General features: G+C 41.6%; 1 protein-coding gene across 1 annotated transcript in view; it reads left to right on the top strand.

Annotated features, from left to right (window-relative positions):
- The first annotated feature begins 371 nt into the window (after positions 1-371).
- Positions 372-20,608, top strand: part of OXSR1 (oxidative stress responsive 1) — a 37,107-nt gene continuing 16,870 nt past the window's right edge. The window contains exons 1-5 of the mRNA XM_009705600.1: positions 372-424; positions 3,713-3,768; positions 13,371-13,480; positions 17,023-17,124; positions 19,791-19,924. Coding sequence (XP_009703902.1) covers positions 372-424; positions 3,713-3,768; positions 13,371-13,480; positions 17,023-17,124; positions 19,791-19,924 — 455 coding nt within the window. The remainder of the gene's footprint in view (positions 425-3,712; positions 3,769-13,370; positions 13,481-17,022; positions 17,125-19,790; positions 19,925-20,608) is intronic.

Genomic DNA, 20,608 nt, shown 5'->3' with positions numbered 1-20,608 from the left:
CTGTTTCCAGTATAATAATTATGCTAGAGGCACACCATTTATTCTGAGTGTATCAGCCCAGGATACGGTCATTACCACATTATAGGAAGTACCTTCAAATTGTTATACTTGGCAATAACTATATCCTGGAGTAACAAACTTCTCGCTATTCAGCTTGTGAGTTTATAAGCAACTCCTGATGTGAATAAACAGGAAAGCACCGTTCCTCTCTCCCCTTTAAATATAATTAATTAATCTTAACAATGGTTTTAAGAGGACCTAATTTGAAGACACTACTGGTGATGCCAGTATATGCTAAAGAAAGGGATCCGTGTTCACCCAGTGTTGTTGCTGCTCGATGTTCACCCGGTGCTGTTGCAGTGGGCGATGCGATGCCGATACGCTGGGATGAGGAAAAGGAAGAAAGCTGGAAGTTGCCTCTATGGTACATTAACTCCGAAACGGAGTTGACGTCCCCAAACAGCTTGCTGCCAATCCCTTTTGCTGCTCTGGGGTGGAGCACACCATGCTGGGGTGAGTAATGGCCTTCTCAGGGGGTTGGTCACCCGGAGGAAATGCCACATCAAGTGGTGATTTTAATTCTGCAGCCTGACTTGGATATTTGGCAGTGGCTGTTGTTGGCCTCCTGGATTTCTTACTGTAGCAATGACTTGTTTTAATTTCTTGGAGCACCATATTTACTGACTTTTGTTTCCAGTGAGAAAATATGTAAATATTAATTAATCCAAGCTGAAATTGAAAACAAGCCTCTACGTTGGAGGAGGTTTAGGGACTGAAGTCCTTTGGGTCTTTTTTCCTATGGGATTCAATCTGAGTGCTTGTTTCACTACTTTTTGCACTCCGAGCCTGTCCAACCTGCTCTGTTATGGTAGGATGGTCTGGTGGCATTGATTGCATGCTGTTTTCTGGCCATTGTTGCTGTGTCAGTGAAACCTGCCTGAGGTTTTTGGTTTTTTTTGGACTCTGAAGCGCACGATGATTGAGGCTTTTATCATGTTTCTGCTTAAAAACTTCCCTGGTACTTCCTTCATTGCTGAATGTGGTCTGCTTTGGGGGCTCGATGAACTGCACACGCCGTCGTGCCGACTGGGGAAGTTTGGAAAGGCTATACAATACCGCACAGCCCAGTTTACTGGGAAAACGCTCCAGCATCCTGGGCTGCCTTGGAGTACAGATGGAAATTACTGTTACTTGCATCCATCTTCAGTACGAGGAACAATAACTTCGACAGGCAACCTTGGTGCATGCTATTCCTTTCCCCATAACCTGGAACTGGCAGGCAGCTTTGAAAAGGCGTTGTGTGTCCTGGCTGTCACCGGACAACCGACCGCCTGGATAAACATTTCCAGTAGGATTGAAGAGTTTCCTGAACACCCTCAGTTCCCTCTGATTTAGTGCTGGTGCAAGGAGGGGGGCGTTCCTTCAGATGGCTGCACCCATGCCAAGCACATTTCGGGCCATGTGAGCCAGCTCCTTACCTAGGAAGCAGCAGACTTGGGTGCTGTGCTCTCCTGGCTCCACGTGCTCATGGGTTTGGATCCCAAAGGCATCTTCTACCTAAATGCTGGCAGGGAGCTTTTTCATTCTCTCACTGTTACAGACCATGAACGCTTTGTGGGAGTGCAGGGGTCAGTCAGATTTGTATCTGTCATGGTGATTAACTCTTTACAACTCCAATTGTATTGGATTTGGCCAATGGATGCTGAGGGGGCGGCGGGTAGCGTAACTACACACGTGATGTTGTATTTAATCCCTTCAGGTCTCTCCATCTACTTAAAGAGCCTCCATCCACTGCAGGGCTGATGCTTTCTTGTCCGCAACGTCTGCAGCTGTTAATTGCAGGAAGAAAACATAATAATGCTTCTTGGCAGGGAAAGCTGACTCGTCCCTAAACGCATGTTCATATATTTTGCCTCTGTAAAATGGGCAGGTTTGGAGCTGATTGACAGCGATTGTTTTATGTATGTCTACTTACTCCAGCATCACTGCACAGCTTCTTACTGCTTTGAATCCCATTCTGCTATTAAGTCAGCTTCTCAAGGCTATCTCGCCATACAACTTCAGTGTTTCCGTATAGGTCTATCCAAGTGTTCTTGATGATTAAAGCAAATGAGTATTTTCCTGTACTTGCCCTTACACTTGTGCTTCAAACAGGACTCAGGCTCCAAGGTGGTCACTGCTAGCAAGAGGAGTACATTTGGCAGGACTTGAAATACTTGTTTGAAGACTGAAGGCTGCTGTCAGCTGCAGTTTGCTGTTAAAGTAATCTTTAGCGGGACTGTTTTATGGACAGTCTTTGTTCACTTTTGTTCTGTTGTGTGCTGGGGGAAAGCCTTACCATGCCAATGTCCTAGAGGGAGTATTGGGAAGAATCTAACAAATGCTAATCCGGGAGAGGACGTGTTTAAAATTATCCTGGCCTGGAACTGGCAGCGGCCCAGGTTCTTCTTCAGAAGAGCAAAGCCAGGAAGGAGGAGATTTCCAGGGACTGACCAGGGCTCTTTGGCCAGGCCATCATGCCAGTTCTGTTCTCGTGATGCATGAGGAAGGAGAGAAAAAATAGCTTTTGACTTTTTTTTTGTATATGTGAAAGGATTTGGAATATTTGCTGAAGGCAGTGGAGAGAGAATCTACTTGTTTTGGAGTTTGTTTTATATTTTTTCTTTTTTTTTTTCTCTTCGGTGCGGGTGGTTGCCATTAAGGTGAGGTGTGTTGTGAATTGCTATCTATTCCCTAGACAGTTGCTTTTCTTGCAGCTTTTCTTGAGACAGCACCTGCATGGTTTCCTAGCCAGTGCAAGCATAGCAGCCATGCTGAGGAATGTGTATGTCAACTGTAAAGGTGCTTCTCTTGCCTTTGCGTGGGGCGCAGCCTGTGAAAATAAGCTGTAAAACTTCAAAGCATATTTGGAGTGAAAGTAGCATTCCCCTCAAGGGTGGAGAAGTGCTGCTGTTAACTGAAACCAGAGCTTTTTTGGGGTAGAAAGGGGATAGTACAATAACTTTCATAGCACATGTTGGATGTTCTTGTGTGTTCGTTGACTTTGGTTGGGAAAAAAATAATTAGAGAGACTTTTTCACTAAAGCTGAGACTGGCCCCACTTTACCATTCTCATCATCTCTGTTGTACCAGCTCTGCCCATCTGACTCTTGGTAATGTGATTTGGTTCATTAAGCCGTGAGCAAACAACATTTTTTCACCAGTGTATGGGGCTGAACTGATTTCCTGAGGGAGCAGGGGAACTTCTGCAGGGCTGGAGAGCAGCGAGACTTGGGGCTGGGGAGGAACAGAATGCATTCAGCGGTAGTGAGACTAGATCAACTCACCATCTCTTGAAGTCTCCCCCTCCAAAATGGGTACATGAGTATCAGACCATTACCAGGTTCTGTTTTCACATTTTTAGTTAACTTAAGAACCTGGAACAAACCACTTTCCTTGTATTTTTGAGGGTATCTTCTGATAAGTTTTTCAAATTTTTTTTTTCTGTGTATAGTACTTAAAATGCTACTAGCTATAAATCATACAAATAGCACTTAGTGTCTGTCTGCTGAAGTTACAATTGGTGTTAAGTCTCTGCTGTTTCTGTATGGTTGGAAGCAGGAGGTGCTAATGCAAGAAGCAAAATATAAGAAATAATAACCTTCTATGTATTTTTGTTGGTTGAAGGGAAGATTTAATGACTTCCACTTATTGTTGCTTTATCTTTCTGCAGGGATGTGAAAGCAGGAAATATTCTTCTTGGAGAAGACGGCTCAGTGCAAATTGCAGGTAACTTTCCTGGTAGCTTTGAATAAGCTGTAGGCATAACTGTGTATCCAAAGAGATGATTTAATGATCAAGAAGAAACCTACATAAAAATGTTAGCTTCAAGAAGCCCTGCAGTTCTTAAAACTAACAAACAAAACAAAACCAACAACACCAAAAAAACAAACAGTAAACAAACCATAAACCAAACCGAAAGAAGACCAACCTAGAGTTTATTACATCTTGCTACCTTAAAATACTCTTCTTTGGAATAATGGCAATCAACATGAATAAATCCTTTGACTGTTCAGTCCTCAGAATCAATAAATTAGATAAAATTCTTGACATAAGCTAGTCAAATTTTTAAAACAAGTTCATAGGTTTGAAAGTGGACTGCACAGACCTCACTGATTTATCGTCGGTGTGCAAGGTGGCTTTCAAAAGGACTGTGGTGAACAGTGGATAGCTTCATCAGAAGGGAATTGGTATGTCTGGTAAAAGCCACTTACAACTTTGCATTAGCGAAAGATCTGCCGGTCAGACTGCTGGCATGGATGCTCCCTAGTCTGCTTCAGTTGAACCGAGTGACAGAGCGCACGTTTAACTGACTGCCCTAACCCAGCCCTCACTGGGGAGAACGGAAAGTCTGGGAAGCAGTCGAGCAAGCTGAGGGACAGGGTAGGGAAGGCTGTGAAGAGAGTTGCTGTAGCTAATACAGATGTGCCTGGAGGTGTCTGTTGTAGTCACTGCTGTCGTGAGCTGCATCAATATAGGTCTGTTGGAAACAGTCCCTGGTAAGGGGGGGTGTGTGTGGGGTGTGGGTTTTTTTTTCCAATACTACTCTTCTGGTCTTTTATTTCATACATGTTCTTACAGACTTCACTCTTCTTTCCAGAAATTAAGAATGATCATTATTGTTACTGTAGACTATTAAGCAAGACAAGATTTTTGGAGAGTACATTTAGAACCCGTGAGACTTGTTTTTCCCTTTCTTCCCAGTGTGCCGTTTTCCTGTCCTGAGTACGATTCCACTCTGAGTGTCCTTTCCCTGAGGACTGTGCTCTTCCCATGAATCTTGTGGTGCCTTTCCAGTCCTTGTGCCGCCTCTAGCTGGAGGGCAGAGCTCACATCTGCTCCTGCTGTCTTAGCAAACATCCATGTACATGCTTAACTTTTTCAGTCCCATATTTAATTGGAAAAAACTGTATCTGTTTGTGGTAAGGTCTCTTTTTCAGTGCCCTGTCCTGCTGATGGAGGCATAGCAGCGGGTCAAGCCAGTGTGCTGGGGTTAAGGGACAGGGCTTTGCAGCTGTGTGGCAACCACCGTCGGCTGTCCTGTTAGGCAGATGTTCCTGTTACGTTGTGTAGTGCTGAGAGGCACCAACTCCTTTGATATATTTACACCTGGATTTGCATCTTGGAATGAAAGGTATAGATTTCCCAGAACGCATTGCAATGCACAGGTTTTTTTTTCCTTTTTTTTTTTTAATAGGTAGCTCTTCTCCCTCTGCAGAAGGCAATAAGGCCTTTTACAGGATGTAACATCTAAAATACAGGACTTCGGTTTAAACCTGAAGTTGCTTTGTTTTCCCTTTTAAGTCTCCCAGTGCTTTTAATGCCTGCTGTTATATTTCTAATGAGGTGTAAATAATTCATCCTGTGTGGCAGCTGATGGAAGGTAAGGAGTGTCTTCTAAAATGCTCAAAGGAGCGTTTATAAAGTGAAATCTCTATAACTTTATACAGTGAAATCCTACAGTTTTTCCATAATGGAGCTAAGATGTAACATTTTGGATTTGTAATTGTATAGAGCTTTAGATTATTTTCTGGGAGAGGCTGCAAATAACTGTTGCATTAGAGCAATGCACTGTTATTCCAACTGTTTCTGCCAGCCTGGCAGAAAGCTGCTTGTGTTTCTCTTCCACAAGGATGTCAGGGTTTGGCTTTTTTCTTTATTATGACTCACTGGTAATAGGTACCTGTTCATGTATTTTTTTTTTTTCTGCTGAATAATTTTTCATTGATAAGTAGTTTTAAGGTTGACTAGTCTTGGTCGGAATTTCAGAGGTTTTATTTTTGTCTGATTTGTACGTGTTCCCCTGAACTGTAACTGTCTACTAGTGATTTATACGTGCAACATCCATCGCTCTGCATATCCTGTGAGAGCAACATTGCGAGATACGCAGAGTTTTCGCTTTACAAATTCTTTCTTTGAACATGCAAAAGGACTAACACTGTAACCTTTCATGAGACAGCAGAGCCACTAAACTCAACCAAGGTCAGCAAGTTCACTGCAGTGGCAGGAAGCACTTTCGTTTCTGCGAGGGCAGCTGATGACTTGAAAGAAACAAAAATAAATGACTGACTGAATACTGGAGAAGAACCTGACCTGGTCATAACATGAAATTTTGTTTCTGTGGGAATTTCTGACACTTAAGCTTCCTTTCTTCCTGACCCAGGATGAAATAGCAAAATTTCTTGTGAATTTTTTGAGGAGGAAAAAATGCTGGAAGCAAACCAATCCTAATAAAGTGAGTTTTGTTTCAGTGAGATCAAAGCACTTGCCTTTGACAATAATATTGGTGCATATTATGAATAATTCTGATGATTGTCAAGTGCTTCAGTTATTAGCTGGATGACATCACTGCATTCCCATGAAACAAACGTGTTTAAGTTTCGCTGGAAAGTTACACCACAAGGGAAAAAAAAAAAGATTGATCAGCGGTAGAATGAAGCCTGAAGGTTAGAGTGAATGGGGCCCCTCCCTTGAAGGAACTGGTTTGGTGTACACAAAAAATGCAAATAGTGTAGAGAAAAGAATGACTTCAATTCTTTTATAATGACTCCTTTCCCTTTTGCCATCCTTCTATCAAAACTGCCTGGGAACAACTGGTAAGAAGGTCTTCTTCAATGTTTGGCCTTTGCAACCTTGTGTTCCTGTGTGTTTCCTGCTGCTGGACACAATTCATGTTTCTTATCTCAGAAGAAATGTAGATCTTAAATGTAAATGTAAGGAATGTAAATCTCAATGTGGAAATCCTTTTAGGGGGAAAAAAGCAAAGTTGCTTTCAAGACTTAGGAAAAAAAGCTCGACCCTGTCGTGGAGGAAAGCCCACTGCCAGGCTATACCTCCACAACATGTCAGTGAATTTAATTACTTGGGAAACTTTCACTGTATAGAATTCATAGCAATAATTTTGCTGCGGGATTATACAGTTCACACCAGTGAAAACTAAAGCCTCTTTAGTTAATTTGGGCTGTGCAATTCTGCTGAGGTTGAACAGAAAAAGCGACTTGATGAAGGTGTGTCCGACATCTCTCAGGTTCAGTTTGTAACTCTGAATTTGGTGGCTGTGCATCCCATGTGAAAACTGCTGTGGGAGCACTGCGAGCTGAGACAGGCACAGGTAAGGCGACGGAGATGAAATCTGTGAGCTTGGGGCCATTTGCTGGAAGTAGGAATTCTAAAAATTCCTCTAATGACCTGCACAAGTGCCCAGCTTCAAGATCTTCCCTGCGGCCTGGGACTTGGTATTTGTACTTATGGGTCTGTCTATTTTTAACTATGTAGCTCCTCTGGCTTTCAAAATGTGCATCCACTGAACCAAGGCATAAAATTGCCTTTAACAGATCCAGCTGACCAGTAAGACCTAAACCGAGGCTGTTTGCTTCTATCTTAACATTTTATTCCACCACCCACCCTGCCCCCCCGCCCCAAAGGCACTGGCTTGGGCTTGTGGGTTGGCACCAAGTTTTTGGAGCCTGTTAAAATTCAGAGAGTATCGCTTTCTCAGTTTGAAGTGTTTTCCTGCACATTGAATTAATCTATCTTCTGGAGAGAGCAGGACTCTTTCCAGATACTGTTGTTCCGGGCTGTGCTGACGATGGTTGCAATGTAAATTGAGATAGCCGTGTTCTCGTGTGTTCCAGCCTCTCCAAGGCAAAATTTTTTTTTTTTTAATCAGAGCATAAAACCTCTTTGCCCTGGCATTTATTGACTCCCTGGAGTCTAAAACCTGCATGGGGAAAAACACTCTTTGTCAACATAAACTGCATCAGCACCAATATTGCTGCATAAACCAGGAGACGACTTCTCACAGTAAACAAGGGTTAATATTCTTCAGTTTATTTAACTGTGCAGGTCCTATAAATTATTGTGAAATGAAGTGAGAGTCTTGATAGACTGGGGAGGGATGGGAGAGGTTGAGGGGAAACTCCCAGGGTGCACAAAACTTGCTCGATGCGAACCATGCTCCAACCATGGCACGATATTAGCATCCTACTGAGACTGGGTACAAACTAAATCTTTTTTCCTCTGATTTTATCCACTGAAATATTAAATAGTGCTGTCACCTGCCTCTCCGTGATTGAATGTGAAGAAGCAAGGGTCTACAGAAGGCTGAAAGGCACACGTCCCTCCACGCGTGGGATTTTTCTGTTGTAAGGACAATAACATGATGTCTTCAGGTTTTAAAACCAGTCGGGATTATTAACGCGTACTCCCAAAGGCGCTCAGTGTGCCTGCCATGTCCCGGGCTGGTCGTGTTGCCAAGCGGTTGAAGTAGATTGAGATTTCACAAAGTCGTTCAGGACTTGCTAATTGATACTGGGCAAATTGCCTAACCCCTCTTGCTTTATCTATTTATAAAATGGGGATAGTTAAGGCCAGGCAAAACTTGTGTAACTGAATTTGTGTAACTTTCCACAAATCCATGCCAGCTTGTCACCGGTTCGCTGTGTTCCTGACTGCTCTTAATTCATTGTACTAAAATAGCGCTCTACATAAACATCGAGCTATGATGCAGGCAGTGTCATTCCCCCACTTTCCCTTAGGAAACTCTAACTTTGGGAGATTAAATTGCTTTAGCAAGGGGCAAGGCATGAATCTAACTCGGGGAGAGAAGTGCCGATTGCAGGGCTGACTCGAGCAGCCGGTGTTTTATCGTGGACATCTCTGAGCCTCTTCTGTCTTTCAAAAAAGGGGCAAAAGTAGTTTTCTCTGTGGTTAGTGGAGAGTTTTGTTGCCTTCCCTGCAGTAGCATGTTGTGAAATAACTTTTTGTGTCACTTGTAATATCTGCGTTTCCTGAAGAGATGTTGCGCTATTTGGTTGTTGAAACCACTTGTGAACTTCTCCAAGGGCGATGGCTTCACCTGGCCTGGGCTTTGTCATCCTTAAGTTACTTTGTGCAATATTAGCGTATCTTTATTAACATGCTGTTGGGGCTCGGTTTCAGATGAGATCTTCACGTTTGCGCAGCAAAGGGTTTTCATACCTCTTTTATGTGCCTTGACATTATTGCAAAAAGGCTAAACTTGAGATGGAATAAAGCTGCCGTTCTGCATGTGAATTGATTAAAAATATATGTGACTGTAGAGATCTACCTTTCCAAATGAGAATTTGGGAGACGAGTGTGTATTTATAGATCCAATACCACGGTATAACCATATAGTCTTTAAAAGGAAAGAAGATTTTGATTCTTGTTCTCCACTAATCTTCTTTTTCTCTGGTGTCTTACCACCTGCTGCGTTCTCAGCACAAAATTGCCTTCCTCCTCTTCTTGCCGGGCTTTATGCATCTTCGGCGCTCTAAAAGCTCTGAGTTTACAGAAAAACACTAAGTACGACTGCAGATGTTTTCTAGTGGTGAACAACTGAACAAGAAGGAAGGTGACTGGTGGAAAAAAAACAGTTAATGCTGTCTTCGGGAATACTTTTTAGTTTTGCTTGAGGAGGGATAATGTCTCGGCTGCCCAAGTTTAAAAACCCAACTCCAAGTGGTTTGAAGTCAAGATTGTTTTATTTTGTTCTGCCTCCGTTGAAGTTGGGAACTGCTTTAGGGTCTGATCCAAACCCACCAAGCTCTTAGGAGCCTTTCTGATGTCAGTAGGCTTTAGTCCTGGCTCCTAGTTAGTGCAGAGTCGTCTTTCCCTTGTACCTCCCTTGTAGGTAGCTACCTACAGTAGCAGGTACGTAGGCTTTTTAGGATTAAGGTAATGTTACAGTATGAGATGGCCAAGGAGAGATCATTTTTAATGGCTGACTTCTAGATTTGGATAAAACAATCTAAATTATGGTACTGTAGAAATGTATCTTTCTTTTAAGAGCCAGCTCAGCCTTAAACAGTGCCAGATACACAGCAGCAGCGATGCCCGTTGTGTTGTGGTCCTGCCACAGCATTCTTGCGCTGGGGAGTTGTTCCTTGTTTCCACAGTGCAGAATAGTACAAGGGGATTTTCCTTTCAGCTTTTGCGTTTCCTGAGTGGCCAGAATAGTTTTGAAGTTTTTGACAACTTGCATACCTTAGTAGTGGGAATTGTTGCCTAATACCGTGCTTTTTCAAACAGTAGCCTGCAACTTCATTGCCACTGTAGAGTGTTTTGTAGGGTATGTGGTTTGCAACACATGATGTTTCTACTGTAAAAAGGCAAAATTGGCCATATTTTCTCCAGAGCCTGCATCAGCAGAATTATCACTTCCATTGTGGATTGGTTTTGCTGTGATGTGAGAGTCTGGAGAGAGAGGTGATTTTTAAAGAAAACTTTGGTTTATATTACTGAAACAGGTCCAGCAGATGAATCTTTTCTCCATTGCTTCAGAAAAATGATAAAAAAAATAATCCTACTACTTGTATCCAGACATCCTGGACACTATTATTTGCTAGCGGACTGCTGGAAGTCTGCAATTTTTGCACTCCTTTAGAATATCTGACAGTCGTTGGATTCCCAGCAGTGGTGGTTACTGGTATGGCAAGCCAGGTCCAAACGTTTCCAAGTCCTCCCTGTTTCTGGTGATGCAGTCCTTTCCGGTTATCACAGTAGTGAGCCAATATAAAGTACAAGGTGCCAAAGAAGAGTACAAATGTAAACACCTCTGAGCTATTGTACCTCTTGGATTTCATGACTTTGCACATTTTCTAGAGTTAAACTCACTTGCAATAACCTAGTTGTGTTTTTGCCTTTCTGAGGGTAGTTAATCAGCAGCAGAGAGAATTGAGATGCAGATAGAACCAACTGCTTGGAAGTGAGAATTGAGCCCTAATTTGTGGTTAGGATTTTATTTTATTGCTTCACAGAAATTTTTTGAGAGCAGGCACGTTCTTACCTTAATAGCTGGGACCTGGATAAAGTTAGTAAGATGACGTTTCAAGTCAGTTACGTTAGTAAGATGGTTTCAAAGTCATTCCTTACAGCAGGGTAGCACAGGCTGGTTGTGCCTATTTTAACCCACTAGAAATAAGGGAAATTGATTGGGAAAACATTGAATAAATCAACCGTGTAACGGAATCAAATTTAATTCCGTTTAAGCTTTCTGCTGACCTCAGATAGGAGATGTAGGGGCGCAATTTCCGACTGGAATTTATAAACCCACGTTTGATGTGAAATGTGGTGAATGCTGTGTGTGCTGTGTAAAGAACTTGTGTTTTTACTGCTGGAATGCTTTTGCTTTGAACGGCCTTTCCTTTACCCTCAAAATGACTGCATGGAAACTTGAGGTAAGATAATATACACAAGTTCAAATACGGCACATCACAATAATATGCTGATGGCACTTGGACAAGTTTATGTTAGTATTATCTTATTTAAAAGAACTTCTAATTACTCTTGTGTTTAGAACAATAGATCTTGTGAAACTTCCTGTAATGAGCAGTAAAGTGCAAGTAACTTTACTCTGAACTTTTTAGGAAGCTCATTCAGTTTTCTGAGAAAAGAAAGGATGGTGGATACACACATGGAAGATCTCAAAGCAAAGTCACTGTTGCAAAAAGTGGGTGTCCGGAAAAATACTGATGGCAGTACTGACAGGGATAGTGATCCATCGAGACATGCTAAAACATCAAGGTTAGCAGGCAGACAAGATGCCTCCGGGAACAGGGAAGAGAATAGACAACATATCTGGAAGAAGCTGAACCCTAATGATAGGCATTTGCTAGTGCTTGTTTTAGCCCTGTCGTTTCTACGCAGCTTTCTTTAATGTCAACTTCCAGGTATCCATGTCTAATATTTTAGTAAGCACTAAGTTTCTGTCCTTCGAAGCCTCTAACCTAAGAGAGCTGGAAACTTTCAGCATCTTATTCTTCTGAGTGATAATTTCAGTGGTGTTTCTCAAATACTGAAAGACTGGTGAGAAGGGGCTAGCTGCACTGCAGGCGTGATGCAGAGGGAAGCTTGGGACTGTCCTCATGTGGATGCCATCACTTGCAAATCATAAAGAGGGATCTTTTGTTGCAGTTGATTCCTCATGATAACATCCTTAAGCCATGGAGTAACTCTGTGGCCCCTCTGAGTAAGACTTTTGCATTTATAGTTACGTCAGCTGAGTTTCAAGAATTTGCAAGCCAGTTATGGTCAATAATGTTCTGTTTTTATGTGAAATAGCCCTTGAATTTCAGAGACTTATCCTCCAAGCCTGTCATCAATCTCAAAAATGGCATTCAAGATTTTGATTGCTTGTGCTGTGTTTAAAAAAGGAGGGGGGCTGGTGTAGATAAAATTGAGTAATGGAGAATGACCCATTACAGGTCTGTAATTCGACAATGCGTAAGCAGTGTCGCTTGGAGCAAACTGGGAAGAAATACTTACACAGTTCTGTGTTTACAGTTTCCCTATCACCTGGTGTATTTTATTTTTTTTTTTTCTCCAAAAGTCTGTCATCCTCTCTTGAATGACTTGGTTGACAAATCTTTTGTAATACTCTTCTCTGCACAAACATACTGTATCCCATTGCTGTCCCTGCACACTACTGCTGCTGTTCACAAATCCTGTTTTCCATGTCATTCTTAATTACATAAAACATCAGTGTTATGAGAACTATGTTTTCAAAGATGTAAAAGAATGATTTATTTGAAGTCATACAATTACCAGAGAGTGCATCGGGCATCCTTGAGCATCCTTCAGCTTGTGAAAGATGTTTCAGGTGAGGGTGATGCTATGCAGGGTGTTGAATACCTGTCTGCGAGGCTTCCTCTGGGATGGTCAGGCTGGTTAATGGCATGTGCTGCTGGATTCAGTAACGCTGCTGGATCGTCAGGAACCGGTCCAAGTTCCTGTTAAAGCACTGAGCATCTCAGCGATGGAAGATTACCAAGGAAGGCATATTCTGGTAATAAAACATCCAGATAAGGGGCTGATAACTCCAGTCTGCAGGGTGCAGTTAGGGCAGTTAAATGTTATAAAGTCTAGAAACTTTTTATGTACCCGACTTCGTTGCTGCAAATATTAACAGGATACTAATTGAAGTTCCGTTATTACTTGTTATGTATGTATACATATGTAAATAAAGCACTGGCTGTCAGAGGCAGGTTTGTCCAGTAGCAGGTCTGCTGGGGGAGCACGGTTGTGCTGTAATGTGCCCAGTGGGCTGTAATGGAAAGTGGAATTTTCCTCTCTGCCAGCCAGGGCTGAAAGCTCTGCTGTCTGCGGTAATTGAATAGTGGACTACAGACCGTTCATGTACCAGCACTCTTAGCTAACTGTTGATCATTCCACATTTATTAGGAAACTCCTCATGCGTAACTGTATGATCTAGTACTTAATAGATGGCTGGGAATATGAGGGGGAAGAGGGGACAGCCCTGCAGTTTGCTCAGGATGCGTTCTTAATCAAATCTGGTTTTGTTTTCTTTTCAGACTTTGGCGTTAGTGCGTTTCTGGCCACCGGTGGTGACATTACCAGAAATAAAGTCAGGAAAACTTTTGTGGGCACACCTTGCTGGATGGCACCAGAAGTTATGGAACAGGTGAATTGTTTTTCCTAGTGTCCTCTTAGCTGATCTGCACCTGGAATTCCCCGTTGACAGCAATGGCCATATTTACTTCAAACTAAGATAATAATTGGGCATGCTGTAAAGCTTTTTAAAAACCACCAGATTTTCTTTGATCTGCCTATTGCAGCCAGGCTTGTACTGGGGAATATTAAGTGTTCAATAGATTTTTGCCCTGTTACTTCTTTTCAAGCTCCTGTGTAAGGTGAGGATGAGATAGCTCAGCTGTTGCATAAAGAAGATTAACCTGCCCCTCCCTCTTGCATAAATGTGAGGTAGAATATAAATAGTTTCACACATGTTAAATATAGAATCATAGAATTGTTTAGGTTGGAAAGGACATCGAGTCAACCATAAACCTGTGCATGTGTACAGCTTGGTAATGTGCTTTTCTGCATTTGCAAATGTGAGAATTTGGGGTAGCTAATTGCAAGATGTCAGAGTGGGGAGTTATTATAGTAAAATAACATGCAGTTGACTTTATTCAAGTTTTTAGCTTCTCTTGGCTTGTGAGTATCCAGACTGTAAATGCTGAGGAATGCTTGACTCTCCCCTTTCCTCCGCTGCTCTTTTGGCTAGCAAAAAGATGTCGTTCTTCTTCCAGTTGGGTGGAGATACATCACTTTTTGTCCTCCACTACTTCTAGACTAAACTATAGAAGCTTTGTCTGTGTGACTTTTGATGAAGGCCACCTGGAAATTTTGTTTAATGTAAAAATATCATTGCCCATTTCTGAGCAAGACCGACAAACAAAATCAGGACACAATCCTGACAGGGCATTTGCAGTAGCTGTCTATTGTATTTATGTTCAGTGCTATAAGCATTCTGAAAATTATCCCTCACCCCCTTAAAAACAGTTTGACAGAGGGTTTGATTTTTGACAGGTGTGCCAAGCAGAAATACAACTAACTATAAATGTTTTTCCTTTTTTCCTTCCAAGAGTCATCTTAACAAAAATATTTTGGGAAAACATTGTTTTATTAAAGTAAACCCACATTGTTACTTTTCTCCTTGCTGTTCTCAATAAAATATTTTGAAGCTTGGGAGGACTAAGACCCCCATCTTTCTCTCTCTGAAATGAAATGCAGCTAAAACAGTGGTAGAACTTTAATGCGTTTTTTTCCTGTATCTAAAACTTCTTGAGGGATTGAGATAATTTTGGAGTAGCTTAAATATATTATTAATGAAAGGCTTTTTTAATGTTTGGCCTTTTTGGTGGCTCCCCATGGTGGCATTGAGGGGCTAGTGCATTACAGCACTTCTGCAACCCCGTCAGAGTACAAGCCTGACACCGTAAAGTACCAGACACACTCCCCAAGTCAGGAGCCGTCTTTGCAAACTTGCTGCTGAACTGCTTCACTGTCATTTCCTTCTGGATTTTTTTTGTTATGTTGATTTAAAAATAGAGTATTCAGTGTTTCGAAAAACAGATCAGAGTTGTCCCTTTCTTTTCTGTCATTTGTGTCCTGTCCTGGTGCACAGGGCACAGGAGGCTGACCAGGACCTAACGGTGGTGCTCCAGACTCATCACAGTTAGGGTGGCTGCGATCCACACGACAACAGTGGAAAAAAAAATTCTTAAGGAGGGTGCTAAAAAGGAGAAATGAAGGATTTAGTGACAAAGGAGGGGTTCTTGATGCAACAGATGTGTTTCTGAAGGAGGCAGATTTTTCTAGGGAGTCCAATACTTCCGTGAAGTCTGTGTGCATCTGACTTGTTGCAAATATTAGACGGTAAGGCAATTATTTTGGATGCTGATGTGAAAATCCCTTCAATGTCCATTTATATCGTCTTGCTGTCTTCCAGCAGGTGTCACCCTGAGCCGCTATATCCAACCCGAGAAAAAGGACAAAGGGGTTGCTGTAGGTTAGCCTTCCATATGTAGATATTATCGACCCAATTTACTTCAGCATCATTAAGATCCTTTAGCATGTTAATACATGATAGCCTGGCATTGTTGTTTGTAATGTACGTTTGCTTGACAGATTTATGGCAAAAAAAAAAAGTTGATGAGAAAAATATATGTTGTTGATAAAAACTAACTGCAGGGTGGTGACTAAGAAGTGTTGGACAGATGTCAAGATGAACTGCTGTAGACAGTTTTGAACTTCCTAGCTTTCATTTGCAAGCAGATTTATACGATATAATTTAAAAAAACCCTCTAAACAGTTAAAATCCTAGTGGGGAATGGAGAGTTGTACAGTATCTAGATCTGCTGCAAGACGAACTGAAAGATAAAGCTAAGAAATGTCCCAAAGTTATTCTCAAAACCTAAAAATAGTGTGAAGGGGGAAAAAAACACCCTTACAGCACATTTCTTCCTGCGCTGTGTTTTTTTTAAATTATACTAGATTATACTAGATATCTGTGCTTGTTTAGTTAAATGACTTGAAATCTGTTCGTAATCATGGCATCCATAAACTGAGGCGCTTGAAGAAACCTTTCAGACCTTTAAAGTCATGAAAACGATGCCTACAGAGTTGAAGAACTTAGGGCAAGATATAAACTCCTGCTGCTATAATAAATTTCAGTTGAACTATAGTATTATATGAAAAAATAGTGCAAGGAGGTGTTTTGTTTATTTGCCAAAATTCAAGATCGTCTTAAAAGTAGTTTGGGGAACATTTTTGGCTTCATCACAATGAGTGTTCTTCTGAAGCTTGTTAGGTTAGCTGAACACAATATCCCTATTAGTTTTGCTCTGATTCAATGTTCATTTTTCCATAGTCTAGTGAGAAGAAATACAAACCATTCTAAGCAGCCAAAACGCTTTCATTTTTGTAGCTGCCCTTGAAGTTAGTACATAATGTCTCTCCCCTGCAGTGGAGAAAGCAAGTGCCAAAATATTACCTAATGATAACGAGGAAGTAACCGCTTTGGCGTATGAAATATTTTTTCCTGTGCATGAGAGGAAGTAAATGCTATAAATTTTCCTGGACAAGTCTGTGTTTAATGTCAAGTGCAGAAGCTACTATTAATTAGTGGAGGGAAATATTAGTCTGCAGACAGGAATGAAGGCCTTTTTAACTGAGCTGATGCGCACTGAAGTTTCAGGATTGAGTATGTTTGCAGTCAGATTGATTAATCGGTTGACTAAAAGTGTAGTGATGCATCTGTCCCAAGGGGATAACAGTCCATCTATTAACTATGAGAGTTTCATTATACTGTTTAATGACTCTCTGTGTCTTTGTGTAGAATTCGGAGCCTGGATTAATCCAGTGCCCCTTTATGTTCTACACATGGAGAGGTTTATGGTGGAGCAGTTCTAGTTGTACTGTCCACAACCATAATTTTCATCAGACTATGACTTCTCAAACACCTTCTTGAAGGTATAAGGAGCTGAGGGGGAGAGGAGGGAGAAAGTGTTCTTTCCATCTCTTTCATGCTACAGTGCTGGTCTTTCCAAACTCAAGGGGAAAAGAAGGAAAGGGTGAAAGGATGTGTAATAGGCTAAAGAAAAGGACCGTAGTGTAGGATAGCAAGAGGCACATGCTAATATCCTCTAATATTTTTTTCAGGTCAGAGGATATGATTTCAAGGCAGACATCTGGAGCTTTGGGATCACTGCTATCGAACTGGCTACAGGGGCGGCTCCTTACCATAAATACCCCCCGATGAAGGTAAGCAGGTCTCCAGATACTTGTGCAAGATAAAGAAAGGATCAGCATGTTCTGTGGGTGTTTCCAAGAATTTGGCCAGTGTGCTTCATTGAAGAGTTTATTCTCTCAACTTGCACTTGTGGATCACAATGTTCTCAGATTTATCTGAAGTCACCTTTTAAAAATACGCCACTTAATCAGCATCGTGTGAAACTGCGCAGTTCTTCCTTACATCCTGAGTCTCGCCAGGGTCACTATTCTTGAGGAAAGTGCTGTGTGTTTTAGTCCTGGAGGCTCTGAAGGCAGCAGATGTTTTTAGGGCTATAAATGATGATTCAGATCATGTTACCTGGCATCCAGTGACACTGAGATGGCGAGCTATTCCTTGTACTGCACTGATGATTCTTCTTGATACATCTCAGAAATCCTGTTACCAGTTATCCAAAAGTCTTATTTTGTTTAACTCCAACACAGTCCTGTCAATCACTGAACCAGTGGAAAGTACCGCATCAGTATGAAATGGTGTGGTATCAACAACATTAATATTTTATAGAAGTTGAAGTGAAGGAAATGTTCTTGTTTAAACACTGATGCTTCAAAAGTCTTTTTTAAATATCTTGAACTTTAGATCACCTTATAGTTTGGTGAACTTTCGCTATTTCCTGACTCTTGAACCAGGAGCTACTTCCAAAATGCTACTCTTTCAGGGAGTCTGCATCTTCCGATTAGCAGAGTTGACCCCATCAGTTGAGATCTGAAGCATCCTGTCCTTCTATTGAGGTTTGAGATCTTCCTTAGACCCTTTGAGATCTGATGGGGCCTTGTCTCAGTCACAAAACTTTGAACCCCTTTGGCTCACCCTTTTGAAGACCACTTTGCTTCTACTCTTGGGATGCGTGCTCCCTCAAATTGAACAGGAGAGGGTGGAGAGCCCTTTCAGTAACCTCATAGCTTATGGTTAGACTCGTTACCTGGGATATGAGGCCTGTGGGTGCCAAGTCCCTCAGTTTAGGCATACCACAGGGCAAGCTTTCCTTTTCTGAGCCTTTTATCTGCTGGAGTGCTGTGCAAGCTGGGTGTCACCTCTTTAGGACCTGAGTTCATCCCCTCCCACCCCACAATTACAATAGCATTTGGGAATCCAGTAGTTTCTAATTCTTTAGAACAGCCACATCCATGTATCGCTTTAAATGCCAGGACTTCACACTGGTTTAACTCTTGTAGAACAGAATTAATTTTAAGATTTGTGTCATCTCTGTGCAGGGACTGTTGTGTAGCTGAGTGGTTTAGAAATGCCGTTGAAGTCCATACCACGTCAGTGATTGTGGCAATGCAGCGAGGGGTTCAGGGAAACGTGCTGCTGATTTAGCTGTCGCTGTTTTCATTGATACTTCCTTCTGAGCTGTGATTATTGATAGCATTTTGCAGTAGCTTCTGCAAGCTGTACTTCTGTTTATTGTGTCTTGAAGGCATGGATTGTAGCTTTGAATACCAAGATTACCTATTTAGTATCGTGTGTTGTCATATGGTAGATAGAATGACGAATCTCCAGTTCTTTTAGGTAGAGGTTTCAGTCGTGCAGCCTGCAAGAGGACTTCTGTGTTTTATTTATTGAATGTAATTGTATTTCACTGCAGATTAATTTTGTTACACAGCAAAATGACCTGTGCATTAAGTGACCTTCCAAGGAGAGAGGAAAAAAGCAGGGAATTCTGTTATGAACTGCATAATTTCACCTAGATTGATGGGCTCTTGCTGCCCTAAGCAATATAGCTGTTGAAAGCTATTTAAATGTGCTATGTGCCTCTTCCTTTTCTAAAAATAGATATTCATCTGTATGTAGGTGACAAGTGAAAATGGAAATGAGTAAATTTCTTCCTTTCCTTCAGACTATCTGAGTGATGTGAAGGAAATAATGAGTTTGGCTTGATGGGTGCTTGTGTGAGAAACGTCTTCGCCTGCTGTCGCATTGCTACATGGAAGTGAACTCTCTTTTTCTTATCTCTTTTTTTTTTTTGTTGCCCTTCTGCTTTTACATTAATTTGATTTCTAGCTAAGAAATACCTGCAGGGAGATCTAAACAGAGCCTTTGAATCAAATGCCTTGCACAACTGCTCATCTTAAATGAGGAAGGCTGATAGAAGTTCTGCTATGCTTACATCTTTAATCACACTAAACAGGCCTGAAGGCACACCCGAACCTCGTGTTTGGCCTGCGGACTGCCCCGTGGGCCAGGAGATGTGGTGGAAAGCAGTAGTATGAATCGTTGGGTATAAATTAGCCTGACTTCCCAAGGAAAGGAGGTGGAGGTAACTCCCTAGATCCTGCTTTATGAGTATTGAACCTCTCAGCTGACAGCTAGAATTTGCAGTGGTGTGAAGGTTTTGAAAATAATTGTTTCTACAAAGATAGCAAATGTGGGAAGCAGAGGGAAGAGGAGAGACCTTGTAATTGCTTTCAGGAAAAGGTAGGTGAGTTTTTGCTGTCCAGTGAATGCAAGGAGACAGTCTAAACTGTAAGAAACTTCACTCTAAGCTCATGTTGCCCTCAGAGAGCTGTCATAATGAAACTGTCCTTGTTGGCTCGGATGCTTGATGAAAATACTTGTCTAAAATACAGTGTTCCCAAGATCTCTCTTTAACAAATGCCAAGAAAAATCTCATTGCCAATAGACATAATTCTTTCAGGTTTTAATGCTGACGCTACAAAATGATCCTCCTTCTTTGGAAACTGGTGTGCAAGATAAGGAGATGCTGAAGAAGTATGGGAAATCATTTAGGAAGATGATTTCATCATGCCTACAGAAAGATCCTGAAAAAAGGTAAGAACAGGTAACACGAAAATAAATTAAAAAAACCCCTAAAACAAAACCACAAAACTCATCATATTCCATACTTTTTAAAGCCGGTACGCTCTCTTCCCCTCCAGCCTTTCAGTCTTAATGAACACAGCAATCTTGCTGTGTGACAGCGAATTCTCTTGGCTGTCCTTATTTTTATGGATAAATGTCTGGCATTGTGCCTGGCCATGGCACATGGCTTCCATTTGGGTTAATGAGAGTACATCCTGGTCCACTGTGTGTGTAGTGCCATTCTTCCCCTCACCACCTCTAGCAGGTGACTGCAGTTCTTGTTTTGTTCCCAGTCAAAACTGCTCTGTGTTTATAAATCAGAAATTACACCTTGGGCAATAGTGTTTACTTGCGAAGCTTCATAAATAAACTTTTAAAAATTTGCCAGTGCAAAGAAGGCTTTAAGTGTAGTTTTGACTTACTTAATTATGAGTAATACTTGGTTTGGGGGGAAATATCAGGAAAAACACTGGCAAATTTTACCAACATGTTTTCATCAATACAGATTACTTAAGTGACTTGATGACACTTTCAGTCTCCCTCGTTAACAGTAGCTTGACTACTCAGTGATGTTAGAAATACTACCAAGGGGGTGGTACATACATTGTGGTTCCCAGGCTAGCATCGTATCATTATGTTATGGCATTGTTCAAA

The sequence above is a fragment of the Cariama cristata genome, unplaced genomic scaffold, assembly GCF_000690535.1.
Source record: "Cariama cristata isolate BGI_N322 unplaced genomic scaffold, ASM69053v1 scaffold8398, whole genome shotgun sequence".
In the NCBI taxonomy this organism is placed as follows: domain Eukaryota; kingdom Metazoa; phylum Chordata; class Aves; order Cariamiformes; family Cariamidae; genus Cariama; species Cariama cristata.
This window is presented reverse-complemented; position numbering and strand designations above follow the sequence as displayed.